At 35.0% G+C, this 25,857-nt stretch overlaps 1 protein-coding gene across 1 annotated transcript in view; it reads right to left on the reverse strand.

The window, feature by feature from the left end:
- Window positions 1–25,857, reverse strand: part of STXBP5L (syntaxin binding protein 5L) — a 387,732-nt gene that overhangs the window by 116,239 nt on the left and 245,636 nt on the right. The window contains exons 17-18 of the mRNA XM_024120465.2: window positions 23,465–23,637; window positions 20,401–20,526 (exon numbers count right to left, since the gene is read on the reverse strand). Coding sequence (XP_023976233.1) covers window positions 20,401–20,526; window positions 23,465–23,637 — 299 coding nt within the window. The remainder of the gene's footprint in view (window positions 1–20,400; window positions 20,527–23,464; window positions 23,638–25,857) is intronic.

Genomic DNA, 25,857 nt, shown 5'->3' on the forward strand with positions numbered 1-25,857 from the left:
TGATTTCATGTATGCCATATGTCCAGAAAATGAAAATCTATAGAGATGAAAAAGAAATTAGTGGTAGGAATAAGAATTGATGACAAATTAAAGTGAGGGTCTTTTGGGGGAGTGGTTAAAAAGTTCTAAAACTTGATTGTTTATGGTTTTGACAACTCTGCAAAATAACTGAACTGTAAACTTAAATGGGTGAATTTTAAGTTATATAAATTATATTAAAATAAAGTAATTTTGAAAACCACTTCAAATTATCATTATGTTTATTGCTTTTTTCATGTCTCACATGTATGACAAATCCCTTGAAAATCACATATTACTAAAATGGACACAAAGAGAAACAGAAAACCTAAATAGCCCCTGGTGCAGCCACTGTGGATAACAGTATGGAGGTTTCTAAAAAACTAAAAATAGAACTACCATGTGCCCAGCAATTCTGCTTCTAGGTATATAATCCAAAAAATAAAAACAACCTAAAACAAAAACACTAATTTGAAAAGATAAAGGCACCGTAGTGTTCATAGCAGCATTCTTTACAACTGCCAACTGCCAAGGAAGCAACCTTAGTGTTCAACACAGATGAATAAATAAAGAAGATCTGGTAGATAGATATATACAATGGAATACTACTCAGCCATAAAAAAGAATGAAATTTTGCCACTTGCAGCAACATGGATGGACTTGGAGGGCATTATGCTAAGTGAAATAAGTCAGACAAAGAAAGACAAATACTGTATGATATCACTTATATGTGGAATCTAAAAAATATGAAAACTAGTGAATAAGACAAAAAAGAAGCAGAATCGCAGATACAGAGAATAAACTAGTTGTTACCAGTGGGGAGAGCGTGAGATAGGGGTAGGTGATAAATAAAAAGGTTATTATGTAATTATATGAAATCATGTGTGTGAAACTTGAAAATTGTAAAGCTGGGACTTCCCTGGTGGCACAGTGGTTAAGAATCTGCCTGCCAATGCAGGGGACATGGGTTCAATCCCTGGTCCTGGAAGATCCCACATGTCATGGAGCAACAAACCCCGTGTGCCACAACTACTGAGCCTGCACTCTAGAGCCTGCAAGCGACAACTACGAAGCCCACATGCCACAACTACTGAAGCCCATGCACTCTAGGGCCCATGTGCTGCAACTAATGAGCCCGCATGCTGCAACTACTGAAGCCTGCGCATCTAGAGCCTGTGCTCCGCAACAAGAGAAGCCACTGCAAATGAGAAGCCCGTGCACTGCAACTAGACAACGTCCATGTGCAGCAACGAAGACCCAACGCAGCCAAAAAATAAAAAGAAAATTGTAAAGCACTACATAACTTAAAGGATCTTCCATTCAATAAAAAAATAAATTAAAAAAGGACATTTTAATGGATTTTTATAGTATTGTTAAATTGATTTCACGAATACAATTATATATTACAACCAGAAAAAGAAAAAAGAAAATCTGAATAGCCCTATATCTGTTTTAAAAATTGATCTGTAATTTAAAACCTTCCCACAAAGAAAACTCTAGGCCACATGGCTTTCCTGGTTAGTTCAAATATCTAGGAGAGAAATAATACACATCTTATACAAATTTTTTCTGAAAATAGAGGAGGTGAGAACACTTTTCAATTCATTTTATTAGGTCTAAAAACCTTGATACCAAAACCTGACAAACACATTACAGAAACAGAAAATTAAAGGTTAACATTCCTCATCAAAAAGCTCTAAGAGGGCGTCCCTGGTGGCTCAGTGGTTCAAAGTCTACCTGCGGATGCAGGGGACACGGGTTCATGCACCGGTCTGGGAAGATCCCACATGCCGCGGAGCGGCTGGGCCCGTAAGCCATGGCCGCTGAGCCTGCTCATCTGGAGCCTGTGCTCCGCAATGGGAGAGGCCACAACAGTGAGAGGCCCACGTACCCCACCCCCCCCCAAAAAAAAAAAAGCTCTAAGAAATCCCTAATAAAACACTGCCATATCAGACAGAGTAATATATTAAAAGCATAACACATTATGACCAAATGGATTTTATTCTAAGACTGCAATAATAGTATACTATTTGAAAATTAATCAGTGTAATTCACCAAAGTAACAAAATAAAGGAGAAAATAATACAACCATCTTAATTGATACAGAATGTACAAGTCACTCACGATTAAATTTTTCAGCAAATAAGGATTAAAAGGCATCTCTGACAAATCTATAGCTAATGATATTCTTAATGGTGAAATACTGAATACTCTCCCCCAAGGTTGGTAATAAAGCTAAGTGTCCATTCTTACCATGTCTATTCAACACTGTACTACACATAAAAACTAGAAAGTCAAAAGTAGAACTGATTTCTATTCATTGAGACATAATTGTCTATGTATAAGATCTTAAGGAAACCACATGCAAGTACTAAGACCAACAAGTTAACTAACAAAGCTATAGGATACAAGTTAAGTATACAAAAACACTATTGTTCCTAAATACCAGCAGTGAACAATTAGAAAATGAATTTTAAAAGAATACCATTTGTAACAGTATCAACATATGCAAAATACTTTGAAATAAATTTAACAAAATATATGCAATAACAGTATACTTGCAAAATTATGAAGCATTGCTGAGAGAAATTAAAGATGCCAAATAAATAGAATGCTACACCATGTTTATAAATGGGAAGACAATAATATCAACATGCCAATTTTCCCCAAATTTTTCCATGGAATCAATATAACCTGAATCATAAACCCAGCAAGCTGTTTTGGATGAAATTGACAGGCTGATTATAAAATGTATATGGAAATTGAGGAGTCCAGTTCTGGGCTAAAAACCTTTGTGTGATTTTTCAGTCTGACCATAGGCAATTACAAAGGCTTTACTTGGTAGGCTTCTCAAGGGAAAGCTGCCCTCGCAAGACCAGATTTAGTGCACAGCCAATGCACTGCAGTCTCTGAAGGGAGGTGCGGTCAAGGATCCAGGCCCCTCTAGCAGGTTAAGCTCTTATGCCCATTTTCATTCCTAGCTCAAGTGCCTTCATTGGTAGGTATTTTTTTCTGAGGCCTTTGCAGAAGTCTTCAAGCACCTCTGCTGATGCCTCCTCATTGGGGATGAGGGGGTACTCTGAAGATACTTCTTCCCCACTCTGACTCTGTACCTAGTACTCTTCCAATCCTAGCCCTCCCCCTTTGCCCTCTCCTCTGACCTCAAGGTCCATAACACTGCCAGAGCCTTCTGTTTGGGGAAATCCCGACAGTGAGAAGACCCTTATTCCTGTGCTGATTCACTTGATCCTCAACTGATGTGCTGTTCCATAGGGGGAAAATAGAACAGGGGGCAGTTGGTGCTTTTTCCAGTTTTACTTCTTGCTTACTCTATCAAAGTAAGTGATTGAAGGCTTCATTTCGGCTCACTGTGTTAATCAGCTACTCTGATACCTAAGGAGCTCAGCTCTCTCTCTAGCCCAGCTGTGTTTCTGACAGAAATTCAGAAGACCTGGAATAGCCAGAACAATTCTGAAAAAGTAGAACAAATTCAAAGGCCTTATACCACCTGATTTCAAGACTTACTACAAAGCTACATTAATCAAGACATTGTGATACTGGCATAGGGAATAAAATAGATTAATGGAGCAGAGTAGAGATTCTGGAAATAGATTCACAGTTGATTTTTTGACAGCCATGCCAAAAGAAGTCAATAGGGAACAGAGGATCTTTTATATCACATGGTATTGGAACAGCTGAATATATGTGGAACAGAAAAGAAACCAACTGTTACACATCATACTCAAAATTAATTTGAGATTGCTCATACACCTAAACATAAATTCTATAGTTATAAAACTTCTGGTTAAAAAAAATCTCCTGAGGTAGGCAAAGATTTCTTAGAACACAAAAAGCAATAAACATTAAAAAAAATTGATAAGCTACTTCAAAATTAAAATCTGCTCATAAAAAGACACCATTAAAGACAGGTAAGCCACAGATTGGGGGGGGAATATTAGCAATACATATACTTAACAAAGAGACTTGAATACAAAATTAACTTTTAAAACATTCTGCATTCAATAATAAAAAGAAAAACTATGGGTAAAAGTTCTGAACACACTGTCTATAAGGGAAGATATACAAATGATCAACAGATGTGTGAAAAAAGTGTTCAACATCATGAGTTAGACCATGTGGAAAGGTTAATTAAGAAGACTTACAACACCAAATTTATTGCTGAGGATATAGAACAACTGAATGTTTACACACTGCTGGCTGTAATGTAAATTGTACAACCACTTTGAAAAATTTTAAAGTATTTTTAATAAAAATTAAACATACATCTATCCTATCACCCGGTGATTCCAATCCTAGGTATTTACTGATAGAAATGAAAATACAGTTGACCCTTGAACAACACAGGTTTGAATTGTGCAGATCCACTTATATGCAGATTTTTTCCAATAAATACAGTCAGCCCTCTGTATCTGCGGATTCCACATTCATGGATTCAACCAACTGTGGATTGTAAACTGTAATATATGACCCTTAGCTGGTTGAATCCATGGATGTGGAACCCACATATATGGAGGGGTGACTATGGGACTTAAGCATATACAGATTTTGGTATCTGTGTAGAGTCCTGGAGCCAACCCCCTCATGGATACCAAGGGATGACTGTACAAGTCCCTTAAAACGTGTACAAGAATATTCTTAGAAGCTTCACTTACAATAGCCTCCAAATGGAAATAGCCCAAATGTCCATTAACAGGAGAATGGATATACAAATCGTGATGTATTCATATACTGGTAAACTTCTAAGCAATAAAAGGATTGGACACTAATGCACACACATATACATACATATGTATATGTTTTTATATATTGGTGAATATTTAGAAACCAGTATCTGACACAAACTTGTGTGTGTACATGTGTGTGTGTTTGTATATATATAGATGTATACGTATATACACATACAAACATAGTTATACAGTTGATCTCTGAACAACATGGAAGATGGGTTAGGGGTGCCAACCCTCTGCACTGAAATTCCCATATAACTTTGTAGTTGGCCCTCTATATCTGTGGTTCTATATCCTCGGATTCAATCAACCACAATGGTGTAGTATTGTAGTATTTATTGAAAAAATTCCATGTGTAAGTGGACCAGTGCAGTTCAAATCCATGTTGTTCAAGGGTCAACTGTATATATACATATATTTGAGTATGTGTGTGTGTGCATACATATATACACATACACATATACCCACATACATACTGGTTTATAATTCTCTAATAAAAGGAACCAGAGTTCCTTGCAAAAATTTGATTCCAGGGTTAGGGCAAGGAATCTATAAGATAAATATAAAACAATCCAAATATTTATATAGACCCATAGAAGACCCAGAATTGCCAAAGCAATCCTGAGGAAAAAAAACAAAGCAGGAGGCATAACTCTCCCATACTTCAGACAATACTACAAAGCTAAAGTAATCAAAACAGTGTGGTATTGGTACAAAAGCAGACATATGGATCAATGGAACAGAATAGAGAGCCCAGAAATAAATCCACACACCTACAGTCAATCTTCGACAAAGGAGGCAAGAATATAAAATGGGAAAAAGACAGTCTCTTCAGCAAGTGCTGCTGGGAAAGTTGGACAGCTGCATGTAAATCAATGTAGTTAGAATACACCCTCACACCATGGACAAAAGTAAAGTCAAAATGGCTTAAAGACTTAAACATAAGACATGACACCATGAAACTCCTAGAAGAGAGCATAGGCAAAACATTCTCTGACATAAATAGAACCAATGTTTTCTTAGGTCAGTCTCCCAAGGCAATAGAAATAAAAACAGAAATAAACAAATGGGACCTAATCAAACTTACAGGCTTTTGCACAGCAAAGGAAACCATAAAAAAAAAAAAGACAACCTACAGAATGGGAGAAAATATTTGCAAATGATGCTACAGACAGGGGCTTAATCTGCTGGGAAAGTTGGACAGCTGCATGTAAATCAATGTAGTTAGAATACACCCTCACACCATGGACAAAAGTAAAGTCAAAATGGCTTAAAGACTTAAACATAAGACATGACACCATGAAACTCCTAGAAGAGAGCATAGGCAAAACATTCTCTGACATAAATAGAACCAATGTTTTCTTAGGTCAGTCTCCCAAGGCAATAGAAATAAAAACAGAAATAAACAAATGGGACCTAATCAAACTTACAGGCTTTTGCACAGCAAAGGAAACCATAAAAAAAAAAAAGACAACCTACAGAATGGGAGAAAATATTTGCAAATGATGCTACAGACAGGGGCTTAATCTCCAAAATATACAAACAGCTCATACAACTCAACAACAACAAAACAACTGAATAAAAAATGGGCAGAAGACCTTAATAGACATTTCTCCAAAGATGACATACAGATGGACAGTAGGCACATGAAAAGATGCTCAACATCATTAATTATTAGAGAAATGCAAATCAAAACTACAATGAGGTACCACCTCACACCATTCAGAATGGCCATCATTAAAAAGTCTACAAATAACAAATGCTGGAGAGGGTGTGGAGAAAAGGGAACCCTCCTACACTGTTGGTGGGAATGTAAGCTGGTGCAGCCACTATGGAAAACAGTGTGGAGGTTCCTCAGAAAACTAAAAATAAAATGACCATATGATCCAGCAATCCCACTCCTGGGCATATACCTGAACAAAACTATAATTTAAAAAGATACATGCACTTCTATGTTCATAGCAGCACTATTCACACTAGCCAAAACACAGAAACAACCTAAATGTCCATTGACAGATGAATGGATAAAGAAGATGTGGTACATATATACTATGGAATACTACTCAGCCATAAAAAATGAAACAATGCCATTTGCAGCAACATGGATGCAACTAGAGATTATCATACTAAGTGAAGTAAGTCAGAAAGAGAAAGACAAATACCATATGATATCACTTACATGTGGAATCTAAAATAGGACACAAATAAACCTACCTAGGAAACAGAAACAGACTCACAGACATAGAGAACGGACTTGTGGTTGCCAAGCAGGAGGGGGAGGAGGGTCGGAAGGACTGGGAGTTTGGGATTAGCAGAAGTAAATTATTATATATAGGACAGATAAACAACAAGGTCCTACTGTATAGGACAGGGAACTATATTCAATATCCTGTGATAAACCATAATGAAAAAGAATATTAGAAAAAGAATGTCTGTATGTGTATAACTGAGTCACTGCTGCACAGCAGAGACTGGCACAACATTGTAAATCAACTACACTTCAATTAAAAATATATAAATATAAAAATATAAAAAGGAAGGAAATTCTGCAATATGCCACAACATGGATAAAACTTGAGCACATAATGCTAAGTGAAAATAAACCAGTCACAAAAAGAAAAAAAAAACGATAAATATGCAACATTATGGAGCACGAGAAAATAAGAACCTGCTCAAAAAATGATGGGTATGTATCAAAAGGACATAGAAGCCATCTTGACAGGGTCCCATAGGGCTGAATCTGGAACAAATTGAGCATCACAATAACAAATGATAATAACAGATCTTATCTCATTGAATAAAATAGAAATTCATGATTCCATAGTGATATAAACAAATGAATAAGTAAATATTTATATAAGATAGGAGGTTATACTCTCTAACCAGTAAAATGCTTATGAATAAATGTAGAGGAAATAATGGAGTTAGAAAATCACCAATGGATACTAAAACTAATGAGTGAAACTTGGATAAAATTTTTACATAATTTCACAAATCTCCCCATAAATTACTTACCATTTACAAAGGAAAATAATAACGTTATAACGGTGAAACCTAGTGGGCATCACCTTCACCAAACAATCAAAATTATTACGACTAATGTTAGGATAAACTATTTTCAAGTGCCTTTTTTTTTTTTTTTTTTTTTTTTTTTTTCCCCTGCATCGGCAGGCGGACGCGCAACCACTGCGCCACCAGGGAAGCCCTCAAGTGCCTTTTGATATGACAAACTAAGGAAGACACTGCCTTCTGTGCTGTACCTGCCAAAATGCTTAATTTGATTCTAATCACGAGAAAGTATCAGACAAACTCCAATTGAAGTACATTAAACAAAATAACTGGTCGGTACTTTTGAAAAATATCAAAGTAAAAAAAAACAACAACAACAAATGCTGAGGAACTATCCCAGATTAAAGGAAATTAAGAAATGAAAACTAAGATGTAAGAGCCTGGATTTAATTCTGTTCTGGGAATGTACTATACTTATGCTGTAAAAGAATGTCCTTGTTCTTAAGAAATACACAGTGATATAGATCATTTTTCAACTCTTAAATTTGTTATCTTTCCAAGTTCAGAGAAAAACCCTCAGTTACTCACAACTTATTAAAAGTCCAGGGCTTCCCTGGTGGCACAGTGGTTGAGAGTCCGCCTGCCGATGCAGGAGACACGGGTTCGTGCCCCGGTCCCGGAGGATCCCACATGCCGCAGAGCAGCTAGGCCCGTGAGCCATGGCCACTGAGCCTGCGCGTCCGGAGCCTGTGCTCGCAACGGGAGAGGCCACAACAGTGAGAGGCCCGTGTACCGCAAAAAAAAAAAAAAAAAAAAAAAAAAAAAAAAAGTCCAATATGGTAATATACCCCCAAATCTAGATTTCAAAGGTTCTTACAAGAATCTCTATTACAGCAAAAAAAACAATTCCTAAAGAAAAAGGAGAGATCTACGAATTATCTCTGATCACAGACTCAAATGGCAAGTAAAACAATTCAAGCTTTAAGGGCCTCACAGACTAACATAACTAAATTGAGTAAATTACAATAGGTACCACATCACACTGTTGTTTGTAGACCATTCTCCATGAATATTTCCCTGTTAATCCTCTGGGTCTTCTTAGTGAAGGCATTTACAGCCAAGTTAAGGACGTTTGTATAACGTTCCCAGACATCCCAGGCTTAGAGGTAGCTCCCTCCCTGAAGACATTCCAGGGGAGTAAAGATAAAGACCTCTCCCTTTCTCCCCCAGAGAAGATTTTCTTACATTCCAGAGTAAAGATAAGGTTTCTTTCTCCAGAGGGGAGAATGGATAGACCACCAGCAGAACTATTTTCAGATCTGAGTTTTAAAAACTTGCGTTCTTCTCTTGTGATACCACTGCACATGCAGGAAACTTCTGTCCCTCACCATGTTAACATGTTGGGACTGAGGGTCAGGAACTGATGCAAGATGTTGCTCTAGCTGCTGGTTTTGCTATCAGTAATAAACTTTCTTTGTCTCTGACACACATGCCTGTCTTCTGTCAATATACACACAAAAGTGTGGCAAGGCTAATTAACTAGCTTGTAAGAGGGGAAAATCTTAATCTTGCAAAGTTTCTGACTTAAGAGTTGACCTTTGGTAAATTCCTCAAAAGAGTAGAACAATTAATAATCAATGGGAAAATAGGGCTACTCAGTTAGCTAAACTTGATTACACTAATCCTTGGGACTTACTCTCTGGGTTAGACTTAGGCCAACTAGGATACTGGACAGCAAGTGGTTTCAAATCTTTTTTATAATAATTGTGATTGTCCTTATGTTTTTCTCCTTCTTTGATGTCTGATATCCAGGTACTTAAATGCTGCTACAAAATCACTGATCTGGGGCACTATTCAACAAATTATCTGCCTCATAAAGAGGCTGAGGCCCTCATAGTCAGTCAGTTGAGGGGGTTGAGTTTGACAAAAAGGGTGGAACTGAGAAATTCTAACAAGAAAAATGGTACAGACCTGGCATATTTCAGATGGAAGTATTCCTAAATGATGACAAACATAATGCAGAAAATGTCTTTTACATATAGGTCACAAATTAAACAGCTAAGGTCTTCTGGAGAGGCCATATATAACTAAAACTGGATTAGTTGATGATTCATACAGCTGCCCAAAAGCAAATACCCTGACTGGTCTCTTTGTTAGCTGCTAACCCATTACCATTTTAATGGAAAACACAAAGTTCGTTATTTACAAAGTGTCTGTGGTTTTTCTTTCTCTGCTTTCTCCTTTCTCATATATAAATTCTGTTTTGTATGTATTAGACAAAATCGACCTATTGGTTTACTTTGTATTCAAGTAAATAATGTGGTAACAATTAAGTATGTCTTTGAGTTATTCTTTGACAGGTGGTAATAAAGTACTGTTCTTTCTAGCTCTGGTGCACTACATTACCTCATGTTGTTTCTCCACATCCTAGATAAATGATCAATTTATAAAAACTCCTCAAATTATTCTATTTTGAATATGTCATGTATATACTGCTCTAAGCCTAAAAGATTATACTTTATATGTATTAATACATTTATTTAATCCTCTCAACATTTTATTGTCATTTTACAGAAAAAAAAAACTGAGCACAAAAAGCTTAAGTAACTTTTCTAAGATCCAACAGCTAGAAAGAAGCAGAATTAGGATTTGAGTCTCAAGGAATATGACTCTAGTGTTAATGCTCTTTAACTCTATACTAGACTATCTTAGTAAAAACAAACAAAAAACAGAGCTCTCCACTAAGCCTAATTATCAAAGCTCCATGTTTCTGTATCCTCTGGAAATGACGGGAGGAAAAAGAGCTGATAATAATAGAAAAGCTGACTCAACATAATTCCTTTTATCTTTGGAATAAAAGTGAAGTAGTCACACTTTATCTTCTCATAAGATTCCTTCAATGACTTTGATTTCTCACGCTCTTTTTTACACTCATTTTGTTCTCTCAGTTACTTTGCTGCATTCTATCAATTTCTATATTTACTCTTTTAAATGACTTTCAAGTCACAGTATATTAATACTTCCATTGTTAAATACCCTGACTAGAATATAAACTGAATGAGGGTAGTGCTTTTTTCCCCCTGAATTCTAGGGAGTAATTATTTTCAAAGGTCCAAGCTTTTATAGTCATTTTTGATATCTGATGATTCTCACCACCTCACACCCCCAACTCCCAAAAGAAGGTACTTTTCAGAGGCACAGTGCTATTTCTTCTTGTTTGTTTTTTCTTAAGTTTTAAAAATTACCCTTGGGGCTTCCCTGGTGGCACAATGGTTGAAAGTCCGCCTGCCAATGCAGGAGACACGGGTTCGTGCCCCGGTCCGGGAGGATCCCACATGCCGCGGAGCGGCTAGGCCCGGGAGCCATGGCTGCTGGGCCTGCGCGTCTGGAGCCTGTGCTCCGCAACGGGAGAGGCCACAACAGTGAGAGGCCCGCGTACCGCAAAAAAAAAAAAAAAAAAAAAAAAAAAAAAAAAATTACACTTGAAAATACTCTTACTTTAAAAAATTCAAACAATAACTATGAAATGAAAGTTCCCTTAAATCAACCCACTGTATGCCAATCCCCTTTTCAGATTACTTCCATGAACAGTTTTGTTTATATCTTCTTGGCCTTTTTCTATATTTTAACAAGTAGATATTTGTTCTATTAACTCTTGTTTTCACTAAAATATGCCTAAGAGGTATTTCCTTGCTGTGTTTTTTAACTTTTGCATTGTATTCTATAGTATAAAAGTAACATTAAAAAAAACTATCTTCCTATTTATGGACTTTTACATGGGTTCCAAATATTTTGCTATTATATATAATGATGCAAAGAACATCTTTCAACAAAATTTGTGCCTAAGTGACAGTCTCCAGAAATTATTAAAATTTCAGTAAGATTAGATTTTTAGAGTCAAAAGATATGCTTAGTTTTATTTAAAAAAATAAAATACATGTATATGTGAGGATCCACTTTCTGACACTGTTAACAGAAAATACTAGTAATCTTTTAAAATTTGCTCATATAATAAGCAAAAATCACTATTTTGTTATTTCATTTTTCTTTTTCCTTGTTGTTAGTGAAGTTGAGAATCTTTTCAGGTTTGTTAGCCATTTGTATTTCTTTTGTTTACATACTTTGCTTACTTTTGATTGGGTTATTTTTCATATCAATTTACAGAAATTTTTAATGTATTCTGGAAGTTTACAGCATATAGAAATGTATTCTGGATGTTTATAGCATATTACAGATAAACAAATTTTGCCTGGTGCAAATAATATCATGAATCTTGATTTTATAAAGTTTACTATATATTTTGGTAATTATTTATATAAATTCATAGGAAGCTAGTTTTTTAAATAGCTGCAAAATATTTGTGTGTACTCTAATTTATTTACCTAGAATTTTGTCACAGACAACAAGGTTGCTTCTAGTCTTTTGCTATTAACACCAAAATAATGAATATCCTTTATAAATTACTTTGCATTCAAATATGGAGTATATTTATGGGATAAATTTCTAGAAATAAAATTACTCAATTATTTGAAAAAAACTTTATATTTTACTCTTTAATTCAAGTATAAGACACATAAATGAAATTGTACACTTCAATGAATTATCACAAAGTGAACAACCTTAAATAATTACCACTACATCAAGAAATAGAATGTTACCAGCAGCTGTCTTGTGCATCTCCTAATTTTTGCTCCTCTCTCATCTCCCCAAATCTGACTTCCTACACCAAAAATCAGTTTTGCTTGCTGTTGATAAATGTTTCACTTTTTTCTAAAATACTGTTGCACATAAATGAAGTTAATTCACTTTCATTGCTGTAGAATTCAATTGGATTAATATAATACAATTTATTTATTCAGTCTACTCTGATGGTCATTTGTTTGTAGTTTGGGACTATTATAAATATAATACTGCCATTGCAAATAATGCTACTGTCATTTGGTGCATACGTGCTTGCATTTCATTGGGTATATACCTAGAAGTGAAACTTCTGGGTTGTAGGGCATGCATACATAGGTATGCTAAAATGAAGTAAATAAAGTTAACAACTTTATAAAGTAGATTCACCAATTTACCCTCTTAGCAGCAGCGTTTGAGAGTTCTTGATACCCAATATTGTTGCAAACACTACCAACATTACCAATGGTAATGGTGTACCTTTTCATATAAATATGAAAATATATTTGTCATTTAGATACTCTCTTTTATGACATGTTTGTTCAAATTTCTTCTGCATTTTTTGCTATCGAGTTATATTTTTCTTACTGATGACACTGTTTACACTCTGGATAGGAGTCCACTGTCAGATAAAATTAATACAAATATATCTTCCTTGTCCTGCCATTTCACTCTCTTAATTGTGCCATTTTTTCCCAAGAAATTCTTAATGTTTTCCTCTATGGTTTATACTTTTTGAGTACTGTTTAAGAAATAATTCCTTAACCCAAGTATTATGAAGAAACTCTCCTATTACACTTTCTAGAATCTTTGTGTACAGTGGAAGAGTCAAATTTCATTTTTTCTATATAATTATTCAATTGACTTTGTACTACTTATTGGGTGGTGGGGAACCTGTCATTTCCTCCATTGATCTGCAGAACCAATTTGGCTAAATATGCTTGGATCTATTTCTGAGCTCTTTATTCTGTTCATTGATCTACTTGTCTATCCTGCACCAATAAGAACACTGTCATGACTAATACAGCTTTATTTAGTAAGTCTTGTTTTCAAGTAGAGCGGTCTTCTAATTCTGTTTTTCTTTAATACTGTCTCAGCTAATTGTGGCCCTTTGCATTTCTCTGTACATTTTAGAAGGGAAAAAAAATCAGCTGAAATTTATATTGGTATTCTGGTATATCTATAGATCAATTTGTGAAAAATTGTCATCTTTCCACTACTACTGAATTTTTCATTCCATGATTTAGGTTCTTAAATTTATCTTAAGTTTTATAGTTTTCTGGGTAGAAGTCTTAAATATCTTTTATTAGATTTATTCCTAGATCTTTTATTATTTTTATTTTATTGTAGATGAAATCTTTATACAATTTTAGTTTATTTTTTAAGTATATGAAAATACAGTCTATTTTTTACTTGGACTCTGTATCCAGTAACCTTGTTAAACTCAATTGCTAATTCTAATAATTTATCTGCTAAATGATTTTTTTTTTACATTTCCTTTGTTTCCAATCCATATGACTGATTTATTTACCTTTCTCAGTACAATGAAAATAGAAGTGGTCACAGCAGTCATCTTTGTCTTGTTTTTATGCCAGAAGTAAAGCTTTTAACATTTTTAAGTATGAATAATATTTGCTGCCATATATCACACTAAAGAAATTCCCTTCTTGTTTTAGTTAGTTGTTAGTAAATGTTTATTTTGCTTTTCTCATCTATGGCTTAATCATTATGGCTTTCTACGTTATCTTATTAATGTGATGATTTACACTGATTCATTTCAAATGTTGAACAAACCTTGCATTCCTGGTATAAACCAAACTCGATTATGATATTTTTATTGCTATATTTATTTATAGTTTGACTGGGATTTTTGTATCTATGTTCATGCATGATATGGACTTATAATTTTCACTTTTTGTAATGCTTTTTTCAAGTTTTTATTTTTTAATTTAAAAAAATTTTAAGGGCTTCCCTGGTGGCACAGTGGTTGAGAATCCGCTTGCCGATGCAGGGGACACGGGTTCATGCCCCGGTCCGGGAAGATCCCACATGCTGCGGAGCGGCTGGGCCCATGAGCCATGGCCACTGAGCCTGTGCGTCCGGAGCCTGTGCTCCGCAACGGGAGAGGCCACAACAGTGAGAGGCCCACATACCACAAAAAAAAAAAAAAAAAAAAAAAAAATTTTAAATTCAACTATAGTTGATTTATAGTATTGTGTTAGTTTCAGCACGGTAATTTGGGTTTTTTGTAGATTATATTCCATTATAGGTTATTACAAGATACTGCGTATAATTCCATGTGGTATACAGTAAAAACCTTGTGCTTATCTATTTCATGTATAGTAGTTGTGTTTGTTAATCCCATTCTTCTAATTTGTCCCTCCCCTCTTCCCTCTACCCTTTGGCAACCACACATTAGTTTTCTATGTATGTGAGTCTGTTTCTGTTTTGTATAAGATTCGTGTGTATATTTTTTAGATTCTACAAGTGATATTATATAGTATTTGTCTTTCTCTGACTTATTTCACCAAGCATAATATTCTCTAGGCCCATCCATGTTGCTGCAAATGGCAATATTTCATTCTTTTTTTTATGTCTGAGTAATATTCCATGGTATATATGTACCACATCTTCTTAAGCCAATCATCTATTGATGGGCACTTGGGTTGCTTCCATGTCTTGGCTATTGTAAATAGTGCTGCTATGAACATTGATTGGTGTGCATGTATCTTTTCAAATTAGAGTTTTCATTTTTTCTGGATATATACCAGAAAATTGCTTATCATATGGTAGTTCTTTTAGTTTTTTAAGAAACCTCCATTCTATTTTCCATAGCAGCTGCACCAATTTACATTCTCTCCAACAGTGTACAAAGGGTTCTCTTTCCTCCACATCCTCTCCAACATTTATTATTTGTAGACCTTTTGATAATAGCCATTCTGACTAGTGTGAGGTGATACCTCATTGTGGTTTTGATTTGCATTTCTCTAATAATCAGTGATGCTGAGCATCTTTTCATATGCCTGTTAGCTATCTGTATGTCTTCTTTAGAAAAATGTTTATTTAGGTCTTCTGCCCATTTTAAAAATTGGATTCTCTCTGTGTGTGTGTGTGTGTGTGTGTGTGTGTGTGTGTGTGTGTGTGTGTGTTTGATATTGAGTTGTATGAGCTGTTTGTATATTTTGGATATTAACCCCTTGTTGGAGGCATAGTTTGCAAATATTTTCTCCTATTCCATAGGTTGTCTTTTCATTTTGTTGATGGTTTCCTTTGCTGTGCAAAAGCTTTTACATTTGCTTTGATTTATTTTGCCTTGGGAGACTAATCAAAGAAAATATTGCTACACTTTATGTCAAAGAATGTTTTGCCTATGTTCTCTTCTAGGAGTTTTGGTGTCACGTCTTACATTCAGGTTTTTAAACTATTTTAAGTTTATTTTTGTATATGGTGTGAGGGAATGTTCTAATTTCATTGTTTTATATGCAGTTGTCCAGCTTTCCCAACACCACTTGTTGAAGAAATGGTCTTTTCTCTATTGTATATTCCTGCCTCCTTTGTCATAGATTAATTGACCATAGGTGTGTAGGTTTATTTCTGGGCTCTCTATTCTGTTCCATTGTTTTATATGTCTATTTTTGTGCCAATACCACACTGTTTTGATCACAGTAGATTTGTAGTATAGTATAGAATCTGGAAGGGTATGCCTTGTTTTTTTTCCCCAGGATTGCTTTGGCAATTATGGGTCTTTTCTGGTTCCATATAAATCTGTAGATTGCTTTGGGTAGTATGGCCATTTTAACAATATTAATTCTTCCAATCCAAGAGCATGGGATATCTTTCTGTTTCTTTGAATAATCTTCAGTTTCCTACATCAATGTTTTATACTTTCAGCATATAGGTATTGCACCTCTTCGGTTAAGTTTACTCCTAGGTTTTTTTTTTTTTTGGATGCAATTTTACATGGGATTTTTAAAAATTTATCTTTCTGATATTTCATTATTAGTGTATAGAAATGCAGCAAATTTCTGTATATTAATCTTGTATCCTGTGACCTTGCTGAATACATTTATTAGTTCTAATAGTTTTGGGGTGGAGACTTTAGGGTTCTCTATACAGAGTATCATGTCACCTGTAAATAGTGACAGTTTTACCTCTCCCCTTCCAACTTGGATACCTTTTATTTCTTTTTCTTGCCTGATTGCTGTGGCTAGGAATTCCAATACTATGTTGAATAGAAGTGGTGAGAGTGGGTATCCTTGTCTTCTTCCTGAATTTAATAGGAAAATTTTTAGCTTTTAACCACTGACTATTATGTGAGTTGTGGGTTTGTCATAAATGGCCTTTATGATGTTGAGATATGTTCCCTCTATATCCACTTTGATGAGAGTTTTTATCATAAATGGATATTGAATTTTGTCAAATGCTTTTTCTTTGTCTACTGAGATGATCACATGGTTTTTGTCTTTCCTTTTGTTAATGTGGTGTATCATATTGATTGAGTTGTGTATGTTGAACCATCCATCCTTGTGACTCTGGAACGAATTCAACTCGATCATGTTGTATGATCCTTTTTACATATTGTTGGATTTGGTTTGCTAATATATTGTCAAGGATTTTTGCACTTATATTCATCAGAGATACCGGCCTATAATTTTCTTGTCTTGTAGTGTATTTGTCTGGTTTTGGTGTCAGGTGATGGTGGCTTCATAGAATGAATTTGGGAGTATTCCCTCTTCTTCAATTTTCTGGAATAGTTTGAGAAGGATAGGTATAAGTTCTTCGTTGTAATTTTGGTAGAATTCCCCACTGAAGCCATCCAGTCCTTGACTTCTGCTGCAGGGAGGTTGTTTTGTTTGTTTGTTTATTTTTGTTTTTTAAATTACAGATTCTATTTCACTTCTAGTGATCAGTCTGTTCAAATTATGTTTCTTCTTGATTCAGTTTTGGCAGGAAGTTCTGTCTACAGCCAAAGGGGCTTGTCTCCTCTGTGTAGGGCCCCAGGACTGGGACTTCCAGTCTGTGGCTTGACCTACTCACTCCCCAGGGGAAGGGTTCACGGGTGCAGACCTTCTCATCCTTTCAGATCCCTACCCAGGGTGGAGGTCCCAACCCTATGACTTTTTTCCATCCTACCCAGTTACATGGAAATCTTTCTTGCAGCTTTAGTTGTATAGGAATTCTTCTGACAGTTTCCAGTTCCATGAGACTTGTTCCACATGTAGGTGAATTTTTGAGTTGTTTGTCGGGGGAGGTGAGTTCCACATCCTCCTACTCTGCCATCTTGATCCAATCCCTTTTCAAGTTTTGACATCAGGTTATGCTGGCCTCATAAAATGAGAGGAATATGATTTTTTTCTTTCCCAATTCTCAGAAAGAGAAATAAGTTCTCAGAAAGAAAATAAGTACTGTTGTTACTTATTTCCTAAAACTTTGGTGGAATTTACATGGATAGCCAATTGAACTGGAGTTTTTTGGCACTTGAGGGTATCTATGAGGCAGGTGTCCAAGCTTTCTCATACAAGTGTAAGTTCTTCAGAGGCTTTGTAATGACTGTCACCCCCACAGTAACTTTACAAGGGAAACATGCTCTCTAACTGACTTACTTATTCCAACAACCTTCAGCTCCTGAACCTGGCAATACACCTTCATAGCTCTTAATTTTGGCATTGCCTTGCCTTTGCAGGTCAGTCTCTAAGTAGGGAACCCTGGAAATGGCTTGAGCTCAGCCAACTTCCATGGTAACTACCTGGGTTAAAAGATAAGCATATATTCTTGCCATATCAAACAATGGGATTATCAGCTGTCCCACACTCCCTTCCTTTCCTCCCCTTATCCATGGACTGTTCCTGCCAGCTTTCCTACCAAAGAATTCTTCAGCCAAGAAGCAAGCTCCCAATATCGTATTCACATATATCTCCTACCCCACACCCCCAAATTCTAGGAACACAGGTTTTTTTCAGGTATTCACCCTCTCAGCTGGCTTCAAGGAGTTCTCTTGGAGCTCATGAGACTTAGCTTAGGAGCAGACTGGGAAGTATAGAAATAGAGCCAAATATATATTTTTAAAATGTATTATTTGATAAAAGATGATTCCAAATTTAGAGGGGAAAGATGAAATATCCAGGAAGAAGTGGTATTGGCATAACTCTTAGTCATCAGGTAAGAAATAAAGTTTAATCCCTATTTCATACCTCATACCTAAATAAACTCCAGATAAAGACTTAAATATATTAAAGAAACAATAGCTATAAGACAATATTCTTCATTATCTTGAAGTGAAAAAGGCTTTTCTAAGTATGACACAAAATCCAGAGCCATAAAAGAAAAAAATAGAATTTAAATATTAAATTAAAAAAATTTAAATTTTTGCATGGAAAAAACCATCCTAAACAAAGTCATAAAAGAAACAAAAGAAAGGAAAATATCTGTAGCTTACATCACAGAGAAAGCTAACTTACTTACTATGTAAACATTTTTCACAAATCTAAAAGACAAAGACAACAACTCTGCCAAAAAATGGACAAAGAATAGAAACAGAAATGTCACAGTAGAGAAAAAGATGTCCAATTTCACTTAAGACACAAGGAAAGTGTTAATATTATAATCATATACTTCCTTTTACTTAAAATGACAGGAATTAAAAGTTTGGTTATATACTGTTGTTAGAAAGGTTGTAGGGAATCAGGTATTCTCAAACACTGCTGGTGGGAGTAGAATTTGGTACAACTTCTATGCAGGGCAACAACCTAGGAATAAGGATTAATTAGAACTAAATTAGCTTTTAAAGGGAATACAATCCAACTTTCAAAGACAGGATGTCTGACTGGATTATGCTGTTCTGCACTTTCTACTGACTCTTAGTTTAGCCTGTCAGAGGAAATGAAAAATACTTTTTGGAGAATAATAACATCATTTAGAACCTCAAATTATCTCTACAATGTTCATATATATATATGGGAGTATATAATGTTCATATAACGTTGAATTAAAAAAACAAAACGGAAACAAAATCAAAAAGCAAACGTAGGTTACATGAAGACAATATAATGTGACCAAAAACCAAGACAAATGCTAAGATAGAAACCAGTTATGGAGTTATCAAACACACATTTTAAGTAACTACATTCAACATGTTCAAGGAAATAAAAGACAAGAGCGATAATTTAAGAAGGTAACAGAAAGCTTTAAAAAGAGCCAAATGGAAGGTCTAGAACTAAAAAATAACTGAAATTGAACTCCATGAGTCAATCTACCATTAGATTAGACACCACTGAAGAATTAGTGAACTTTTAAAGACAAGTCAGAAGAAAGTATCCAAAATGAAACACAAGGATGGAAAGGATAGAAACACAAGGGTGGAAAGGATAGAAAAGACAAAGCAAACAAACAAAAATGTATGAGTGTATTAACATCCTAACAACATTAAAAAAATAGTGGGGATACTATTAAAGTTTGACATCAAGAAAGAACATAGAATCACAGTTTATATTTAAATTATTATTTTTCTTAGTACCATTTTCAATCTAATAAAAATCCAGGTAAGGGCTTCTTTCCATTTTTAGTATTTCACTTAAGTATTTTAAAAGAAACATTTAAATATACCAAACATATCAGATAGGGACTTCCCTGGTGGTGCAGTGGTTAAGAATCCGCCTGCCAATGCAGGGGACACAGGTTCGAGCCCTGGTCCGGGAAGATCCCACATGCCGCGGAGCAACTAAGCCCGTGTGCCACAACTACCAAACCTGCACTCTGGAGCCTGCGAGCCACAACTACTGAAGCCTACGCACCACAACGAAGAGTAGCCCCCGCTCACTGCAACTAGAGAAAGCTCACACGCAGCAATGAAGACCCAACGCAGCCAAAAATAAAAATAATAAATAAATAAATTAAAAAATAAAACATATCAGATAAATAATACAAATTAGAAGACTGTTTAGCTACTTACATTCCATATGCCGAGCTTACAGCAAGGCTAGTAATCTGTTGTGGAGGTTCACCATCCACCCAGACCAACTGAATAACGAGTTCTGCTTGATACCCTGGAGGCATCCGCACTGGTCGTGTCTTAACACTAGAAAACAGAGAAAAAGTAATTGCATCATATACAGTTCAAATACGTATGTTCATGCTTATTTTCAGAATTTACAACAAATCTTCCTACAGAAATATACAACACCAGGCGCTGAGGACATTATGCAGGTAGGCAGTATCTTCTCTAACTTTCTCAAAATAAACCAAGACACTTGTGATTTCTTAGTCTTTCCTTTAAGTAGTTTTTCAGTCAGATCCACAACTTCACCTGGCTTTCATCAGTTCCTTTTTCTCTTGTGATAGATAATAAAAAAAATAATTTTTATTATTTATTTTTCTTACATAATATTTGTTACATATATGTAAGTTATAATGCATAACAATAAAAACTATGACCATTAATCTACCACCCAACTTAAGAGTTCAACATATTCAAAACCTGAATTCCTGCTTTCTCTATAAATTTGCTCCACTTGCAGCCTTCTCTATTCCAGCTGATAGCAACTCTTATCCTTCTAGTTATTGAGTTAAAAAAACTTAAAGTAATCCTTGACTAATATTCTTATACCTTACATCTCATATCTCACATCCAACCAATTATCAAATGTATTGGTGCTACCTTCAAAATATATGCAGAAGATGACCACTTTTTATAATACTTTAGTACTGCTACCATCCTAGTTACAGTTGACAAATAAAAATATGGGATATCCATTTAAATCTGAATTTCAAATAAACAATAAATAATGGGTTTATTTTGTTTATTTGTTTGTTTTTACTGTATTTCCCATGCAATATTTGGGATATACTGATACTAAAAATGTTCATTGTTTCTCTGAAATTCAAATTAGTGTATCCTGTTCTGTTTTGTTTTGTTCTGTTTTGCTGAATCTGCCAGACCTTAACATTATCTCTAGGTAGGTGCAATAGCCCCCTTATTGGTCTCCCATCTTTTACCTTTCCCTTCCATCCCCAAATCTACCTTCACCATAGTGACCAAAGTGACCAGTTTAAAATTTAAGTCTGATCATATCACTTCTGTATTTAAAACCCTATAATCATCCCCATTTAATTAGAAATAAAAGCCAAGGTCCTTACAATGGCCTATAATTTGCCCTCTATTACCTAACTGACTTCATCTCCTACTACCCTGTCCTCTACCGCCCACCATGCTTTCTTTGTTCTAGCTACACTGACCTCCTTATATGCCAGGTACTTTAAGGCCTTTGCTCTAGCTGTTCCTGCTGCCTGGAATACTCTTCCACCAGATATTCTTCAGATAACTCCCTCATCTACATTTGGTTTAAGTCTCATCCTCCTAATGAGGCCTATGATGACCTCATACAAAGTCAAAAGAAAATCAGATAATTGCACAAACGTGTATATTGATAAGAATTGTAATATTGCTAAAAATGAAAAGCTGGCAGTGTTGAAAGGCTTATTTATTAGCTTACGTATATGGATATCTAAATCCAGCAAAGGAAAGTCATTTAGGGATGGATGCCAACATATAATTTAGTAAAGCATAGATTATATGCAACTCAAGAACCACTTGTAATATACTGTAACTCAAAGAATAATATACTTCTGCTGCTTGGTCCTTTGGAGCTTATATACATATAGGATTATACTGAATCCCTTTGGTTCTCTTGATAATCCTTAAGATTGTCACTACTACTTTACAAGTCAGCATTAAATGCTACAACACATGGTATTGTTTACTTCATCTCCACTACCAGATTTCTGCTGATTTTACTGGTTTTTCTCTTTTATCCCTATCTTTTATATTTTTTAAATTTTATAGAAAAATACTCAGGTCATTGCAGGACCCACTTTAGTGATGGGTCTTCTTAGCTGATAAATCAATCTACAGTGCTTTCTTAAGCTTTGTTTAATTTTTTGTTCTTTTTCTGTCTTTCATTTTAATATAAATCAATTAAGTGAAGCAAAGTGATATGAAGGAAAAATTAAATGTGTAAAATTATAACATTATGGAAGATTTCCATTTGCTAAAGTTTAATGATTTTGTTTCCCCTTCACAGATTTTTCTCTCAGTAATGCCTACTTATACTTCCTTTTTTAATTTCACAAGAAAAATTTGGGGTGCGGGGCAGAAGCAATGATTACAAAAGTATAGCAACTGCTAATTGTATGGTAAGCTGATTTTTCTCCTGAAACCTCATCTTTAAATTTTCCATAAGTTTTTTTTATAAGAAATGAGGAACCTAGTTATCCACAGTTCCTTGAGTAGCAGACTCAGATAGTTTCATATGAGGCTCAGAGAAATTCCTTGCTTAGGCTCAATTCTCCAGCCAGCTAATACTAGAAACATTTGGTTTGACGATGTAGAAGCAGTAAGTGGTAACTTAAGGAAACTGCATTCTTTTGTACCCTATTACCAGAAAGCATAAAAACAAGATAAACATTACTATAGGCTTGATTAACTTTAAGTTTTATTTGAGCATGACACTAAACTTTGTTTAGATATACTGAGACAACGTAGTTGATTACAAAATAGTATCGGTTGAAAAAAGAGAAAGAAATATTATGCAATATCCAGGTAACCATGAGAGAAAGCCTTTTTTCTGACATAGTATTCTTGTAGTAAACCTGGTTTTCTTTTTGATTCCAAGAAGGCTGAAGACGTTCCCTAAAAATACTTTATCAATTGAGAAGTACCAGGCAAGTGGCAAGTTTCTGCTCTGCCAAACGTTTTCCCATTCTATCAAAGCTATGTTTTCTTTAGGGTCGGTCAGGGAAGGAAATATATTAATTAGTAATGAAGAATGGAAATATTATGCCCTCTTCATAGATATTCCAAAAAAAAAAAAAAAAAGAAGACAAAGGTACCCCTTGGTGGACTGTAGACCACCTGACAACAACTTAATAAAAGAGAAGGATGATTTTATTTAGCACAATTTCAAAGAATTATACAATTAACATGTAAAATTGTTTTAAAATTTGGTAGCAACTCTTACTTGAGGCATGGGATACTATCCTTCGTTACTCCTTCACTAGCCACAGTGTTAGTGCTCCCAGAAAGACTCCTTGAAGAAGGAAGCTGGGATGAGAGATCAGGAAATGGAGGACTTCTTTCTGGTTCCGGGGTAATAATATCTTCAATATCATACTGAAGTCGTACCTCTAATGACTTAAAAAAAAGAAAAATCAAGTTTTGATTTAACCTAGACTTTCATAACAATCACATTAAAATATCTGGTACTCTTTCAGTAATTATTCATTATTTTTTTCAGATTAATTAGTTCAATTCATAGTAAAGTTGAGATACCCCAAACTGAATTAAATAATAAATTATATAGAATATTCAATGGCATTCACAAAAAAATGTAAATTTTTTTTAAAAATAAATTTATTTATTTTTGGCTGTGTTGGGTCTTCGTTGCTGTGCACAGGCTTTTTCAAGTTGTGGCGAGCAGGGGCTACTCTCCGTTGTGGTGTGCAGGCTTCTCATTGCAGTGGCTTCTCTTGTTGCAGAGCACGGGCTCTAGGCACGCGGGCTTCAGCAGTTGTGTGGCACGTGGGTTCAGTAGTTGTGGCACATGGGCTTAGTTGCTCGGTGGCAAGTGGGATCTTCCTGGACCAGGGCTTGAACCCATGTCCCCTGCATTGGCAGGCGGATTCTTAACCACTGTGCCATCAGGGAAGTCCCTAAAATGTTTTTTAATTCTTCAGAATTATAAGAAAATACTTACCAGTGGAGATAAATTTTCTGTATAATAAATACTTCTTAAGATAAAGTATAAATTACAATTCCATATATGATAAAATAAAAGGAGAAATTGGTCATGGTTATTCCAATGAAGGAAACTAAATTGGATGTGTATGTGTGTAAAAACATACACACACAACACACAAATTGTTATTTGTATAAAGTTTCTTAGCTTTAAAAAGCCTTCATTCAATCTTGACTTTGAATTACTTCAGTATAAATTTTCCAAAATAAATTCCATATTTTTGTTTGTTTCATTAGTTTAGCTCTTATATAATTTCATTAGCTTGGTCAGAATTGCTTAATGAAAAACATATGATAATTTATACTGGAATAAAAAGGTGATCCAAACCCTTTTTTTTTTTTTTTTTTTTTTTTTGTGGTATGCGGGCCTCCCTCTGTTGTGGCCTCTCCCGTTGCGGGGCACAGGCTCCGGACGCGCAGGCCCAGCGGCCATGGCTCACGGGCCCAGCCGCTCCGCGGCACGTGGGATCCTCCCAGACCGGGGCGCGAACCCGGTTCCCCTGCATCGGCAGGCGGACGCGCAACCACTGCGCCACCAGGGAAGCCCCAAACCCTTTTTTTTAAAGCTGAAAATGTTTTAAAATTACTTTATGACTGCATTCAATGCTTAAATAAAATCAATTTTATAACATAAACATTCACTTTTCTATGTAAAAATAAGCATTTTTGAGATTGAAAACAATTGCTTACAAAAAGTGTAATTATGGAGTAGTGAATACAGCAATATTATCAAAATGTCATAATTATCTTAAAACTTAAAATCTCTGGTGACAATAAAAATTACCAATTACTGAGTGCTTACTAAGACACTCTACTAATGACTTTATATAATCATCACAAGAACTCTATGAAAGTGGCATTACAATTTCTAGTTTATGATTATTTTCTATTTTTCTATTTTATTTACACAGGAAGTTATATGAGTGATGAAGTTGAGACTTACCCAGACTGTACTACTGACTAATGGGCCTCGTGACTTGTTCAGAATCACACAGGTATTCATTGGTAAAGCCAGAATTAAAAGGTAGGCTTATCTGACTCCAAAGCCTGGGTTTTAACTAATATATACTTTAAGGGCAATGTTTAATTTTAGCCGTTGAGGTAAAAACAGTTATACATAGGCCTTTAATAGATAATCTTTATTTTCTGATAAAATGGTAAAATGGACTGGGTTTAGAAGACCCATTATCTATAGGTGCCTTAATTTAGATTTAATTTATCCCATGAGAGCATCATTATTTTGAATAATTAAATTATTTCATCAGTTTAAAAATTAAGATTACATAAGGCAGCCCCATAATTATTTCCACCCTACAAATATGTTGCTATTTAAAAAATCATTCAAAGTAATCTTATTGTAGTTGAGAAATAATCATTTACGGCAATTAGTTGGCAAAAAGAGAAATTTTTTAAAAATTTAATAAAGATATAGAACAAAGCTTGCATTAATTTGACATTTATATATAAAATAAATCAGTAACTATCTATATAAAACCTATAGGCATAATCTATCCTATTTAATAATACTAAATTTTGATAGAGAACTGTTTTTGTCATTTTAAGCCAAACTGTTTTTTAATATGTTATACTAAGTAACAAGAACAATTAAAAATTCTA

The sequence above is a fragment of the Physeter macrocephalus genome, chromosome 1 (genome assembly GCF_002837175.3).
Source record: "Physeter macrocephalus isolate SW-GA chromosome 1, ASM283717v5, whole genome shotgun sequence".
NCBI lineage: Eukaryota > Metazoa > Chordata > Mammalia > Artiodactyla > Physeteridae > Physeter > Physeter macrocephalus.